The following is a 15,792-nucleotide window of genomic DNA, read 5'->3' as shown; positions in this document are numbered from 1 at the left end:
AGCTATGTACATGTATGGAAGAACTCGAAAATCTCCTATTGAACCCCATGAATTTATAGTAATACATTAAATAAGTCGGCAAGAGTATGTACAGTACCTGTAAATACAGCCATTTTGGGCAAAATGTTTGGGAGTTTACTCACATTATTTTGTTTTGTTGTGAAGGGGGTGGGGGGTTCCCCTCTAAATATGTCATTGACATAATACGTGCCTACATTATCAAGCATCTCAAGGGGGCTAAAAACGAATAAAAGAGGAAAAGACACAGAGACACAGAGACGTCAAAAGCATTCTATTGGGGGTTCAAACTTACTTATTCCCCAAAGAGTACATCTGAGAGTGGCACGTCCACCCACCCCCCACCCCCTGGACCACACCTATGAAAAATAATTTTTATCATCCGAACAATATTTAACAAATGATTTTAATTTAATTACCAATGTACCTATATATTCGCATTTAAAACTTTCATCCCATATTGTTATTGCTTATTAATAAACCTACCCCATGTCAGGAAGCTATCATGTAAATTGCAACTTTTCTGGTTCAGTGGTTCTTTTAAATGATTCTACCTTATTTTTTTCGTGATTATCTCCTCTTTGAAGGAGGCATTGACCTTCATTTAAACAAACTTGAATTCCTTTCAACTGGGAAATGTTTGTTCTACGTTTGACTGAATTTGACCCAGTGGTTCTGGAGCAGAAGATGAAAAAGTGGAAAGTTTACAGTTAAACAGGCGGATGGACGGACAGACAGGCGACAAACAAACGGTGATCAGAAAAGCTCACATGAGCTGAAAACTCAAATGAGATTTCCTGATTACCTTTTTGATTTCAGCTCAGTAACCAAACAAAATATTACTTTCTTTTACGAGCGTTACTTAGATTAATATGTTGTCATGTAACTAAGTACACGTGAATTCGTGTAAACCACTAAATACTTTTCAAATCACTGTCACTAGTGTCAGATATTTGGTTTATGCCCGACCGAAGAAAGTTTCGACATGTACCATATATTGCACAGAAATAAATAAAGGAACTGTATCAAAATGCCTTTTATTGTTCTTTAAAACAGTAATGCATCTCCCACTCATATCTAGCCAACAGTCCAACGCGGTCAGTTTTCCAACCATAATGGAACTCGTTGTCCAAGTTCAGCCATTTTTCTTTTCTTACCAGGTTATTTATTTCTTTTACGTCCCGTCAGCAATTTGTTCTTATATTGAGACTTGTACCATAAATTTAGACATATTATGCTTTGTACCCAGAGTGGTAGTATCAACGCTTGTCACGATCTCCATTTTGAAGGTTATATCCGAAAGTCCTAAATGCCGAGCGTTTGGCGAAGAATATATTTACATATTAGGTTTGACGTGGCCATGGCACGAACAGAGCTCAAACTTACTACCTCCTGGTACATGTAACAAAGCGAACGCTTTACTGCTGAGCTACCGCGACCGGTCTTTTCTTACTGGGTAGAGATTTGATTGTATATCTGGTAATCTTTTACACTGGTTTAGAAGACACAAAAAGTAATAATAAGGACTTTTTATCGGCAAAACTCGATATATTTGCTGGTGTACCCCGAGGTTCTGTTTTAGGACCTTTACTGTTTTTATGCCCCCGAGATCGATGATCGGGGGCATATTGTTTTTGTCCTGTCTGTAATTCTGTAATTCTGTCTTAAACTTTAACCTTGCTAATAACTTTTGAACAGTAAATGCTAGAGCTTTGATATTTCACATGAGTATTCCTTGTGACAATACATTTCCGTGGGTGCTAAATCTTTTGACCTTGGCATTTGACCTACTTTTTAAAAAAAATTGACATTGTTCATAACTTTTATCACAAAAACGACTACCATGTTTAAAATTTGCAATGGTAGCGCCCCCCCTATCTAAGTGAAATTATTCCATATGAACATGAAGCTACATCCCGTTATGATACACGAAACAAAGATCAGTTTTATTTTCCAAGATGCAGCTTAGAGTTATTCAAAAAATCATTTGTACCCCATTCCGTAAAACAGTGGAATTTATTAAATGTAGGAGCCAGAGAAGCCATCCCAATCAATTCATTCCGCAAAAATATAATAACAGACATTACAAGACCACCATCATATTACTCTTTTGGGAAACGATACATCAACATTATTCACACAAAGCTTACGTATAGTTCATTGTGATCTTTATAAACGAAATATTACAAATTCTCCGTTTTGTACATGTGGACATGTCAATGAAGATGTATTTCATCTCTTTCGCTTGTAAAACTAACCCTAGAGCTAAAAATAATCTTTTTAATCGCCTTTTCATGCTTAACTTGGTCAATATTGATATAAATTGTGATTTCTGCCTCTGGAAACTAATATAAATATTTTTAGCTGTTCATAGTTATAGATAAAACTTGTAGATTCGTCTAATTATTGTACATTTTACCTGTTAATTAGTATCTTGCATGCCATATTGTAATATTTTGGGAGAGGGACACGTAAGTTGTTAGAACTTGTACCCAATCTTTTGATTTGATCAATAAAATCTGTTCAAAACAAATAAAAACCATTCTAAAAACTGACCTTTCATACACAGGCTGTTTCAAATAAAATTTTTATTGACACCAGAAATATTGTTTGTCATATAAAGTTAAGTAAATTAAACACAAACAGATAAAAAATCAACATTAATTAGAAATTCAAAATGCATCTAAGGAAAACATTGGGATGATTCGACTTGGCTATTGGCCAAATTTACCCTATATATGGCGTTTTTCAAACACAAAAAAATTCTGCTCATAAAATTTCTGATTTTATTTCATTTTTACAATAAGTCGAGTAGTATCTAAGATATTGAATAGAAAAAAATATATACCAAAATGAGGTTTAATCTGAAACTATGTCAGATTTTGTAACCCTACCCCCTCCCTTCCAGAAATGAATTTTAGGAGATACAGTCAGCAGAGATAAACTATTGACCTTAAATGATTAAGCATTCCCAAATTACCACTGTAAGCATTCAACATCACAATACTAGAAGTTTCTATGAGCCATTTAAGAATGATCTATAGTGTGTGCTATTGCAGTTGACATTTTTGCACTCACAATGATTGCCTAAATATTTAGTTATTTTTCATACAATTTCTTGTAATAACTGGACCCAATATATTACCTATACACATTTTTTTTTTTATAGAAATTGATATCACTATACAGTATAATACACTAAAATGTTTAAATAACCATTTCATATTTCAATAAATAATTAATATCAATGGAAAGAGACCCATGGACTGCCCATGGATCACCAAGTCCATCTGAGCCATCTTGCCCTCCCAGATAAGTGTGTCTTTGATAGGTTTAAGATTCCTAATTGTAGTTTCACAATGAACCAAAAACGCACTATTGGATAACTGAGAATGCATGTATATTGCATTAACTATGTAACTGTAATTTTCCAGGTGAAGGTCTATGTTCACTGTACGTATAAGGGGGGGGGGGGGTTTAGTTCCATTACGAAACTTTTCTAAAAATTTGATGTACATTAATGTATCAGTGATGTATGTTTCAACTAAATTTTGAATTACAAGGAAAATTCAAACAAATTGATTGAAGTTATAAAATTGGTATTCTATCATGTGCACATATTTTACTAATACATCTAAGAAATAATAATCAACAGTGAAATTTCCTTTACATCTATGCAATATTATTGTCTTTCAAAAGGCATGTACATGTAATACATGAGTACATGTACTTGTTTTCCCTTAAATTCACAATTTAGTTTAATGTACAACATCCACTGCTCTGAGCTCATAAGTAAATTAATGTTTTTCATCCAAGTCCCAAATTTTGCAGTAGTTCTTTAATCTTCGGAACTTGATCAAACAATTTTAAATTTGTGGAGTTGTGGGGTCCAGGGGATATGTCATCATCACTGTAAATGGAGTACCTGTTCAAAATATAGATAAATATATTTAAATATAGCAAAAAAGATGAATATCTGATATACCCAGAATTGTCTTTACAAATGCTGACTGATGTTTATCTAAAGAAAATATAGTACCTCTCTTGTTGTTAAACTTGTTGACTCGAAACCCACTTCAACCTGCACTTATCCTATCTAACATCCATTGGTCCTCAGGTTGATGCCTAGAAAAAGGATCATCATAATTGATACTTGCACAGTTAGGTCTATATTATACCATTGAGTAATTAGACTGCGTCAGACAATGTGAATTTTAAAATTGTGTCTCAACACATATTCAGTGAAAATTTAAATACTGATGTTTCAAAATTATAAATTGCAATATCAGATGATATGTTTTCATAAACTGCCATAGACTCATCATCTGTTTTATATATTTCTTAGGTCACTGAAATTTCAAAGTAATAGTATATGTATACTATAGTCTAGGGAATTATAATTCAACACATCCCCCCCCTTTCACTTTCTATCCGGTTCTCCCATACCCCTAGATAGTAGATCTATATAGACATTTGTTTTTCATCACTTTTATACATGTAATTCAAGGTATGCTATTTTCGTAAGGGTTATTTTCATAACGATATTTTCTTAATAAAAGAGTTGTGAGAGCACATGTTTACAAATGTGGTATACATGACATCCGTTTACATTTACATGCACAGGTGGGAGTTATATTTTAAGCACACATGGAATACATATATACATACAAAATAATACATCTACTGTATGTCGTGTGTTTAAACTTACAGGTGTTATTATAAATCGCGTTGTGAAATAACAGAGGAAATGTGAGTTGAACTTTGAATACAAATTTATGGCATTTTTTTTCACTCACCAAACGAAACTATGATTTCGTTGTCCAAGTTGAATGCATCCACCAAATTCCCCTTCTTGCAAGAAACTTTGTTTAGCCTCTCAATGACTGTATAAACAGTATTTAATCTCGCAGCACGCAGCACTCGGACATTACCAGATTACAATGCATCAATCAACAACTTTGTTTACGTAGCGCATATATGTATCGTCGACTGACCAGTTTCGGTGACCTTAGTGAAAAACCGCGATTTTCTCATTAATCACTTGGATTAAAAAAATAAATGATACTCCTACCATTAAAATATTTAAATTCCTTTACTTTCATCCAAAAATTCCAACTCCATTGGTACGTTAATTGAATATATTTTCGTAACAAAAAACATGTCACTTTGTGGTCCTAAAACGGTGACGTCACCTATTTCGGTAACCATTGTTGATATAAGTTTGCCAAAAGTTAAAACGTATATACAGGAGAAATGCGCAACTAAACGTCAATGAATAAAATAACATAGTGTAGAATTCTAGACTTTTGGTATACTTTATATCAATTTGAAGGTTTACTTGAAAAACTAATAAGTAAATGGGCTTATTTTTGGGGTGCCCGTGTTGATTGTTTGCATACTCTCCTTCTAGAGGTTCATTTTCGGGAAAAAATTGAAGATGTACTCTATATATGTTTGCAAACACTACGGCGAAATTGATGACACAGTCTACAACCGGAAACGACAACGCGAACACGTAAACAAAAGGTCACCGATTCTGGTCAGTCACCGAAATAGGGCAGTCAATGATACATGGATTGTTGGTTGGTTTAACATTTCGTTTGGCAAAAAGTTTCACACAGATGAAACATTTGATCAACCATTATTACAGACATTGACGTATACTTATCATGTGATATGTGCTGATTTTCTCTAGGCCTGTCAGTCACAGCAACAAAACACTTTCGGAACCCCTTTTTGTTTTTCGACTATTCTATGATGGAGTAAGGAATTCCGGAAAATAAATTCACGTGAAAGTACACAATTTTTTTTTACTGATCACGTGGTTGCTATCCGAAGCTACCTTAAACGAGACTGTTGAACTATCACCTTGTTTGTCAGTAGCTTGCCTAAAGAACATTGTACAAAAGGGATAATAAATGAGGAATAACAAAATAAATAAAATGAAATCTAGTACACTTGCTGTCTGGAATCAATTACACTAGGTGTAATACTAATGTAACTTTCAATTACTAGGAATGTATTTGTCAGGGTTTCAATTGTCAAGATTCTGCAATTGTAAAGGTATTGTAATTTGTCCAAATATTTAATAGTAAAAACGTTTTAGATAGTTTCTTTATAATGATTATGATCTTTTGTCAAAAAATTCATTTTGTACCCAAGTTTCTTCTTTTTGCCCTGACACTTTCAAATGGATGTTCTTGTAAAAGCTATCTAACTCAATTAATGTCTGTACGTTTTACATTTCGTCATTTTTCGTTGTTTTCCGTAAATACATTTCCCGGGTTTTTGAGCTCATGTACGAGCGCTTTTACGCTTAGTACATATACTACTAATGGTCAGTGTTCGGGCAGTGCGAGGTTCGTTACAAGCAACAAAGGTCGCTTTTGTATTTCTGTGCCTTAGCCTTCCCTCCAACCCAGCCCATTTTCAGTTTTGAATTCATGTGCTTTCATTAGTGATTTTTCAGCTTTGTCAATTTGATGTTTGCTTATTAAAAGCGATCTTGTAACGAACACAACCAACCTATTCACTTTTTCTGTTGTGTTTTATTATCAAATAGTCAAGAAAATATTTACTTTCGGACGTGGTCACTGACGGAGAAAATAAATCGAGCTTCTCTCTGTTATATAGTCTTGGGAACTAGGAATTGGCCAATCAAATTTCTCTATTTTGCTGACTGTTCCTGACATGAAAAACTTATCTCAACTCACGCCATAAAATCTTTCATCTTACACGAATAAGATTTACAAAATAATGAAAATTGACTCCATAAAAATTATTGAATGACTTGCCTGGTTAATTTATTCGAATAGACGCTGAATTCGCTGCACTATCTTCTGTGACTTTACTACTAATTAGGAAGAGATTATATCCTTGGGCGTGAACAAAATAGTTCCAACTTACATGTAACAGTGACAATATAATGGGACTTTGATGATAATAACAGTAACGATTGAAACATAAACAAATCTCAACTCGTCATCTATGTTGGTTGGTGGGTTTTATATTATTTAACGTTCCGCTCGAGAATATTTCACTCATATGGAGACGTCACCATTGCCGGTGAAGGGCTGCAATATAGCCCTTTGCTAGTTGCTTACGGCCTTTGAGCAGTGAGGGGTCTTTAACGTGCCTCACTTGCTGTGACCCGAGGCCTCGGTTTATGTGGTTTCATCCGAAGGATCACCCGTTTAGTCGCCTCTTACGACAATCAAGGGTACCGAGGACCTACAAATGTATTCTAACCCGGATTCCCACGGGACTTATCATCTATATGTATCCTAAATAAAACAGTTAGTGTGTTGTATAAAATCAAAATAGTGCGCCAATTAAAATTATAGTGTTGATGATTTTATGAAATGACAGTCTTCACTCATTTACATGTAACTGCGTGTATCTCAGATAAACATGTATAGGATATTTTGATTAGTTTATGGTTTATGGAACATTTCCCACAATAAGATACTACATGTAACTAATATATATATATATATAATCCAAATAGAAAGAGTTGATATCACACAGTCAAAATAATTCAATAAAAAAAGCAGGAAAATCTACAGTTCCAAAATATATATATTTATATATTTTGGAACTGTAGATTTTCCTGCCTTTTTTATATATTTTGGAACTGTAGATTTTCCTGCTTTTTTTTTTTTATATATATATATATTTTGGAACTGTAGATTTTCCTGCTTTTTTATTGAATTATTTATATTTTGGAACTGTAGATTTTCCTGCTTTTTTTATTGAATTATATATATATATATATATATATATATATATATATATATATATATATATATAGTTTGTAAATAAAGAATTCGGTATTTGATACAGTAAATACATCCAATAATAAAAGTCAAGAAACACAAAACTTGAATAACATTTCACTGTTAGCGCTTTCGGCTTTAATGCCTCTTCAGACAGTTATAAAATGAAATAATATTACTAAGTAACGTCAACATATCACGACGTAAGTAATTGTCCTTTGTGACGTCAAAATAAATTACACTGGTAGCGGTATAATACACACAATATTAGACAAAACTTGGAAATCAATTACAGAGTTCAGTTCAATGTAGTTTCAATTTTACACAGTTATTTTCTATTAAGTTTGGGATTAAACAATTTAATAAAGTATTCCTCCTTTGTAACTCTGGAAATTTCGCAGTCATTATACATTTTATAAAATGGGAATATGTTGAAATCTCCATGACCACAATTGGCAAAATGTTCGGAACTTGGCGAATTTCTAATACTTGGATCGCGAATTTACTGCTTGTGGACGCGTACACGGGCGTTCAGTTTGTTGGTTTGTCCAATATAGTTTTCCTTACAGGTAGGGCAGGTCATACAATATATTACATTTTCGGATTTGCATGTCATGTTAGAATTTGGTGTTAATTTTTTGCCGCATTTAAGAATTTTTTCTCTGCCTTCCTCTAGATGTACCGCAACGTGAATCACCACATTTTTGCACGGATTTGGAATTTTCCGTAGTAAATCGGGCACGCGTTAGAATTCTCTTCAGATTAGGAGCCTGTCTTCTGCGGTTTTTTATTTGAGATTCTTTTATCAGGTTTTTGAGATTTTGGGATTGTTCTAATATAGGAAAAAATCTTCTAGCTGTTCCAAAAATATTGTGGTTGCGTGGGTTATGCGTAATTACAAAAGGAATATCGTTGTTTACATCGTTTTCTTCGTGTCGAGAGTTTCTTAAGATAGATATCATGCGGTACATGTAATCATCTAGAGGAAGGCAGAGAAAAAATTCTTAAATGCGGCAAAAAATTAACACCAAATTCTAACATGACATGCAAATCCGAAAATGTAATATATTGTATGACCTGCCCTACCTGTAATGAAAACTATATCGGACAAACCAACAAACTGAACGCCCGTGTGAGCGTCCACAAGCAGCAAATTCGCGATCCAAGTATTAGAAATTCGCCATGTTCCGAACATTTTGCCAATTGTGGTCATGGAGATTTCAACATATTCCCATTTTATAAAATGTATAATGACTGCGAAATTTCCAGAGTTACAAAGGAGGAATACTTTATTAAATTGTTTAATCCCAAACTTAATAGAAAATAACTGTGTAAAATTGAAACTACATTGAACTGAACTCTGTAATTGATTTCCAGGTTTTGTCTAATATTGTGTGTATTATACCGCTACCAGTGTAATTTATTATGACGTCACAAAGGACAATTACTTACGTCGTGATATGTTGACGTTACTTAGCAATATTTTCATTTTATAACTGTCTGAAGAGGCATTAAAGCCGAAAGCGCTAACAGTGAAATGTTATTCGAGTTTTGTGTTTCTTAACTTTTATTATTGGATATATATATATATGTATATGTATATGTATATATATATATATATATATATATATTAAAAGAAATAGAATAAACAGTACACAAAGTTAAAAATTTAACGCAAGCGCTTTCATTTTATAATCCTCAGGCGTTACATTTTAAAATAGTTTTGAAAATTATATATATATATAGTTGGTTGTTAGCTTTACGATGCATTTTATTCATAGAAAATATTAGGAATAGAATACTGCTGAGCCTTGTGTTTATATATACACACGTACATGTGTCCAGTATAAAGTATATATCTGAACCGATGCAGTCCAAGAACAATATTAACCCATGACAATTCAATAATAGCATTATAACTTTCTACAATATACAGTATATGTACAGTTTCTCTTTGAATTGGGATTTCACCTTCTTTTGTACATGTATTATATATATATTTCTAGACCACACCCCTTTCTCAAATACAAAAGACCAGTCTATTACAACATTGTTTACATTGTAGCTCATGGAAATGGACGGGATGCCTACGAACTACGTGAAGTACCGGACCATATCGAGTAAGAGCATTTTCACAAGTATTGAAGATTTATTTATTTACGTTTAGTAGTCATTTTTGGTCGGGTTGCACAATGCGTCCCTGTAATAGGGTACCTACTTTGTGTAATCAACTCCTCTCACACCTCTAACTTGACGTTTCTCAAACTTTGTACATTTGTGATGGACACATAGAAGATGTGTATGTGTCTTTTTGAAAGTGATCAGACATTTTTCAAAACATTTACATGTAGTTGAACTTTGTCATTGTACGAATGTCTTAAATAGACGATACATATTTTGTGAAATAAACCCCTCTTACACCTCTAACTTGACATTCCTCAAACTTTGTACAATTTTTATGGACACATTGAAAATGTGCATTTGTCTATTTAAAAGTGACCAGACATTACAAAACACCTGTAGTTCAACTTTGCCATTTTTCAAGCATGCCTTGAATAGACGGTACCTATTTTTTTTAACAACTCCTCTTACAGCATTTATTTGACATCCTTCAGACCTTGTACAGCTGTTGATTGATTTTATATTGTTTGACGTCCCTCTCGAGAATTTTTCACTCATATGGAGACGTCATCATTGCCGGCGAAGAGCTGCAAAATTTAGGCCTATGCATGGCGCTTACGGCCATTATCGTACCACACCTGCTGTGACACGGGGCCTGGGATTTTGCGGTCACATTCGAAGGACCGCCCAATTTAGTCGCCTCTTACGACAAGCAAGGGGCACTGAGGACCTATTCTAACCCGGATCCCAACGGGCAAATTAGTTTTTAAGTTGTAACAAAACTACACTTGTGACAATATGAAAAAGGTGAAGACAACGAACAGTGATCAATCTCATAAAAAAATCGTGTACGGGCAACATACAGAATTTTTTATTTGTTTTAACTGTCACGATATGCAACCCCGACACGGACTGTCATTTATTATATAACTTACATTAAATTAAAACAAGAAACATTGGTGCAAGCACGTCCAGATTTAAGGGCCGGTAAGGGTTTGAGAGGTGTAAAAATTAAAAAATGTTAGAAAAGGTGTTCCAAGGGATTTATTTGTTTAAAATTGCGTGAAAATTAGTACAAATCTCAGTTTGCCTTGGACTTTTAATAGGGCGTGACTTTCTCGACGCTATATATTTACCTCGTGCTAAATGGTGACCTAGATTCTCATTTGTTAAGAGATCGTCCACATCAGCGCTGACAAAAGTCGAAATGACTTAAGCTCCACCTCTTTACAGTAAGAAACGCCGTCATTGGTTTCTCGCTACCTATTAATTAATCTCATGACATTTGCTCTGTTTTCTATCACATGTACATATATATTCTGAATGAAAAGCAAATTTCAGTTCCGAACATTGTCCGTCTTATGTCGTCCTATGTAATTTAACCGACTTTCAAATCAAAATTCTAAACATTAAATAGCAATCGCACGATTACATTGCATCTATAGAGTATATACAATGTTTTGTTGTTGGATATAGAATTTATTTCACGAGTGAGACAGGATTTTTAAAAAAATATTTTCACGAGTGCGAAGCTAGAGAAATATCTCAGAAAGAGATATCTCTCAATCGTAGATATAGCTCTCAATTAATGTAAAAAGAGAGATGTCTCTTTAAATTTTCAACAACAAAAATAGAAGATATCTGTTTAAATTAAACAGATTTCCCCCCGGTGATCATAGTGACTTCTCCCTGTTGTATCGTCATTAATATTGTGTAACTCTATCTTTTAATCAATCAAAATACTTCTAGTGTAAAAATGGCGGAAAAGGTTGAAAAGATGGTTGGGGTATCATTATCAAGTTGCCAAAAGGCTGATCAAGTCTCGGTCACATATTTTATCAATTAATGGTCTCTGTTTTTTGTTACCTGTATACACTTCACATGCGGTAAACGCAAAATATTCGCCCGGGATTGCAGCCATCATGGTAAGATTTGCTTTGACGGGCTTCTAGTTTAGTAGAATTTCTTGAGCATTCAAACTGATAAAATGATATTGGAAAGAGGTATATCTTTCTCTTTGGGATATATCTCCTTTTCAACGATTAAAGAGATATCTCTTATACTTTGAGAGATATATCACAAAGAGAAATTTGACTAAGTCATGACCACTGCCATTTAAATTACATGTACCTATCAAACATGGATGTAAAGAGTCATTGCTAACTGATGATTGTGCTAAACAATCCATGATGTACAAATGCTAAGAATTGGAGGATATTCATATCACAACAGAAAACTCTTAAATAAGCACCACAGTGGTTGTAAGAAGATACCATCCAACAAAAAAGTTTAGCAAATGAATTCCTTGAGCTTAAACTTTAGTCAAGGTTACAATGACTATGCAGTTGACATCTGTAAGAAACATCGCTGTTTTTACAGTACTGACTCTCAGTGCATATTTTGAGAGTTTATTTAGCAACTAGTCATAAAATGCTACCATCAAAACAACGAAGCAAACAAGAAATGTTTGACAAACATACAACAATACCCCCCCCCCCCCCCAACACCGAACGTGGTGCAGAATTGAAAAATTGAAAAGGGTTATACACATGCATCATTTAATTGATAATAGTACCAAACCAATTCAAGTCAAGATGTTGAGTGGACAATATCTTCCTATGTCCAGAATGGACTGACCCTTGACCATGTGACCTAAATTAAATATGAGTCATCTACTCCATAGGATGTACCAGTGAACCAAGTTCGGTGTCAATCAAGCTACTGATTCTTGAAATATAGGAGACAATATATTACTATGTCCAGTTTGACCCTTGATCTTTAACCATGTGACCTCAAAATCAATAGGGGTCATCTACTTCTTAAGATGCACCAGTGTACCAAGTTTGATGTCCTCAAGAAATTGAACGGACTGTATATTTCTATGTCCAGAGTGGACCATCTCTTCGCCTTTTGACCTAAAAATCAATAGGGGTCCTCTTCTACTCATAACCAACCAACATTTGAAACATCATTGATAACGATCAAGTGATATTGAGCGAACATGTGGTCTGCAAACCGACAAGTGCAAAGCAATCCAACCCCCCTTTCTTCTTTGAAAAGGGCATAAGTAATTGTTTACAGAATCTCATATACATTCACATGAATTTAGAAATAAGGCTGAAATGGGTTTCCGTACTTCGGAAAAACGTAAAAACTGACTAATGCAATGAAATTAATGGGCTTCAATAATTCTAGAAAAAATTACAATCGGAATTATGCATTTAACCAAATATAATACGCACTTTTTAATTTTTTTTATGAGAAGGGACACATACTACATACCACTAAAGGTTTTTGACTCATTTTGTTTTAGTCAATGCAATGTGCACTTAATTTTTCGCCGCGTTGTTTACCTCTCTAAAAGCGTAAAATTGTTTGTTTTTTTTTTTTTAAATTATCTTACACCCTGTAACTAATTATTATGAAACAGCCAATTAAAATGTATCATCGTGCAATTTTTAAAACTACCGTGATATTATGATACCGTGACTAGCACATGTTTTGTGTACACGTCCTTTGGCACTTGATTTTGTCAGATTTCTGCATGTTGCACGTTTTTCATGGGTCTGGGAATATGCGATTATTTTTGCATTAACGACTGATGTACTTACCCATCTAAATGCGGCAGAATTTTAGAGGGTTAAGTTTGAATTCTTCATTTAGTACCAATTAAATTACTAGCTTTGATTATGGATATGTTTATAATTACCGAGGGGGTCATTATATCGCACCTTGGTACGTCATTTTTCGAAGCTTGGGTGATGTTTTGATTACAAAACATTGAATGTTCGCATTGGCTATTTAATTGATATGAACTTTAAACAAAGAAAATATCGAGTCTGTTAAAACTTAATTGCTACAAACTCTCGTGCTTATCTGAAATTATCATTATTTCCCCGAAAATACTGCTATGTAGAGTGTATAAGGACAAGATTGCCGTTTTCTTAAAAAACAAATTTGCTGCACTGTATACAAATTCTAGTGCATGCTTTTTTGAGAACCTGATTATTTCCACAAAGATTTCTCGTGAAGTTAAATGCGATCGTTTACACGAACAATGGTATTTCCATAATTTATAGACCCCAAAAGGGGATGTTTATTAAATATATTCAGCAAAATACGGTAAATTTGATTATCTATATCTGACCGTAGAATAGTCTGAAAGCGGAAAAATAACAAACTGAACGTGGTTCCTCGTCTCACTCCGGTAGATTCCCGCAGAATAACACACTTTCGAAGAGGCCTCGACGGGGAGTATGATCGGTCGTAATAGCACAATACCATTTTCAAATATTTACTATGCTTTCCCAACTTAAGAAAGCGAGATATTACTTTCTTTACTATGAAATATTTACTCACAGGTTATTTGTTTCATGTTTACGAATCTATTTTTTTCAGTTGATATATTTATACACGCGTACGTCGCATGTTTAATGTACTATCGCCTGTGACACTTATTGACTTAATTTGCTTCATCATGTATTCATGCGCACTATGTTTAGTTTCTTTAAACGTATTGAGGGGACTCATTTAAATTACATTATTATAAGAATGTCAACAACCCAATGAAGTTGTTAAACAAAAGCAAATTTTTGAAGATCAGTTTGTGCTCTGGATTTATTTGCTGTCGGTGTAAGAATAAACAGAAAGTTTGTGAGCCGCGATAAATCCGCACGCCGTTGACAGCAAGGAGCATCTCGCTTCGCGAGCCGACTCAAAAACAATTTGATTTTAATGATTTCAAAACTTATGTTTATATACTACATGTATAATGTATTGACACATAAAATGTATTATGCTTGCCCTTAGCACTGGAGAATCCTACAGGTATGTAAATACGCAATAAGAGTATACATATAGATGAAGGTCAGTTCTATGTCACGAGTGCTGGCACTGAGATCCGATGGTGGAACACCCTCTTTCTAGGCAACACACGTCATATCCTCTAGTATTACTGCAGTCTCACTTCTCTTCCATTCTGTATCCATTCGAGAAGGTCGATGGTTAAAATTTTAGAGCGGAGAAATCTGAAATACCCATCCAACCCACTTTTGTTAAGTTTTTCTGCTTTCAAGTTAATATTTTTCTCTTTTCAGAGAGCATCAGGTGTAAACATATCTGGATGTTCTATTACATGCACAACTAGTCGAAGTGGTATTCAGTATGGAGTCATGGTGAAATGGTGTGAAGCGAAATTCTCACTTTTATGTTGGATGTAAAATTGTGTTACTGACTGTTTTTTGTTGTTGTTTTATATATATATATATTCATTTATTTCCCAGAGCCTACTCTATAACAATTTTAAAATAACTAACTAATATAATAGGGCAGCTGCCAGGGATGGGGCCCTAACTAAGCTCCCTCAATATATAACAAAGTTTTTACTAAAGTACAGGGTACATATTAACTAATTTAGATGTACATTCATTGAATACATAAATTTCATTGCATGTCAGAATAATATTGTCATAGTTCACATTTAAATATATAGGTTATACAGTATTCATATTGTATGATGATCAATGTAACAATGAGTTAGTAGATTAAAACAGTGCCATAATGTTAGATATAATAAAGCTAGGGAATTTCTTAAAACATAATACCACTCATGCTGCCTCAGGGTCCACACACACACAAACTAGAGTCCAGAGATGACCCTAGGGCAGCCTAGCCGGGAGACCATTTTCTCCCAGTAGAGGTGGATTTATATCATACGTAAAACTACATTTACATAATTAATACATGTTGTACGTGAACATATCGATTACAAATAAATACAGACACATGAATAGTAAGAAATATATGTATATTAATTAAAAGTATGTTACAATACTGATAATGTCTCGCACATTGATTTAATTTTATTAAAGTTTATCCG

General features: G+C 33.9%; 1 protein-coding gene across 2 annotated transcripts in view; it reads left to right on the top strand.

Moving 5' to 3' along the window:
* Positions 1 to 15,148, top strand: part of LOC125677158 (uncharacterized) — a 44,930-nt gene extending 29,782 nt beyond the window's left edge. For both annotated transcript variants that reach the window (XM_048915133.2, XM_048915132.2), the window contains 2 exons: positions 9,859 to 9,913; positions 15,011 to 15,148. In XM_048915133.2, the coding sequence (XP_048771090.2) occupies positions 9,859 to 9,913; positions 15,011 to 15,026 (71 nt within the window). In that variant the 3' untranslated portion in view covers positions 15,027 to 15,148. The remainder of the gene's footprint in view (positions 1 to 9,858; positions 9,914 to 15,010) is intronic.
* Positions 15,149 to 15,792: the final 644 nt, after the last annotated feature.

Source organism: Ostrea edulis, chromosome 3 (genome assembly GCF_947568905.1).
Source record: "Ostrea edulis chromosome 3, xbOstEdul1.1, whole genome shotgun sequence".
Lineage (NCBI taxonomy): Eukaryota > Metazoa > Mollusca > Bivalvia > Ostreida > Ostreidae > Ostrea > Ostrea edulis.
Note: the sequence above shows the minus strand (reverse complement) of the source record. Positions and strands in the feature narration are given on the sequence as shown.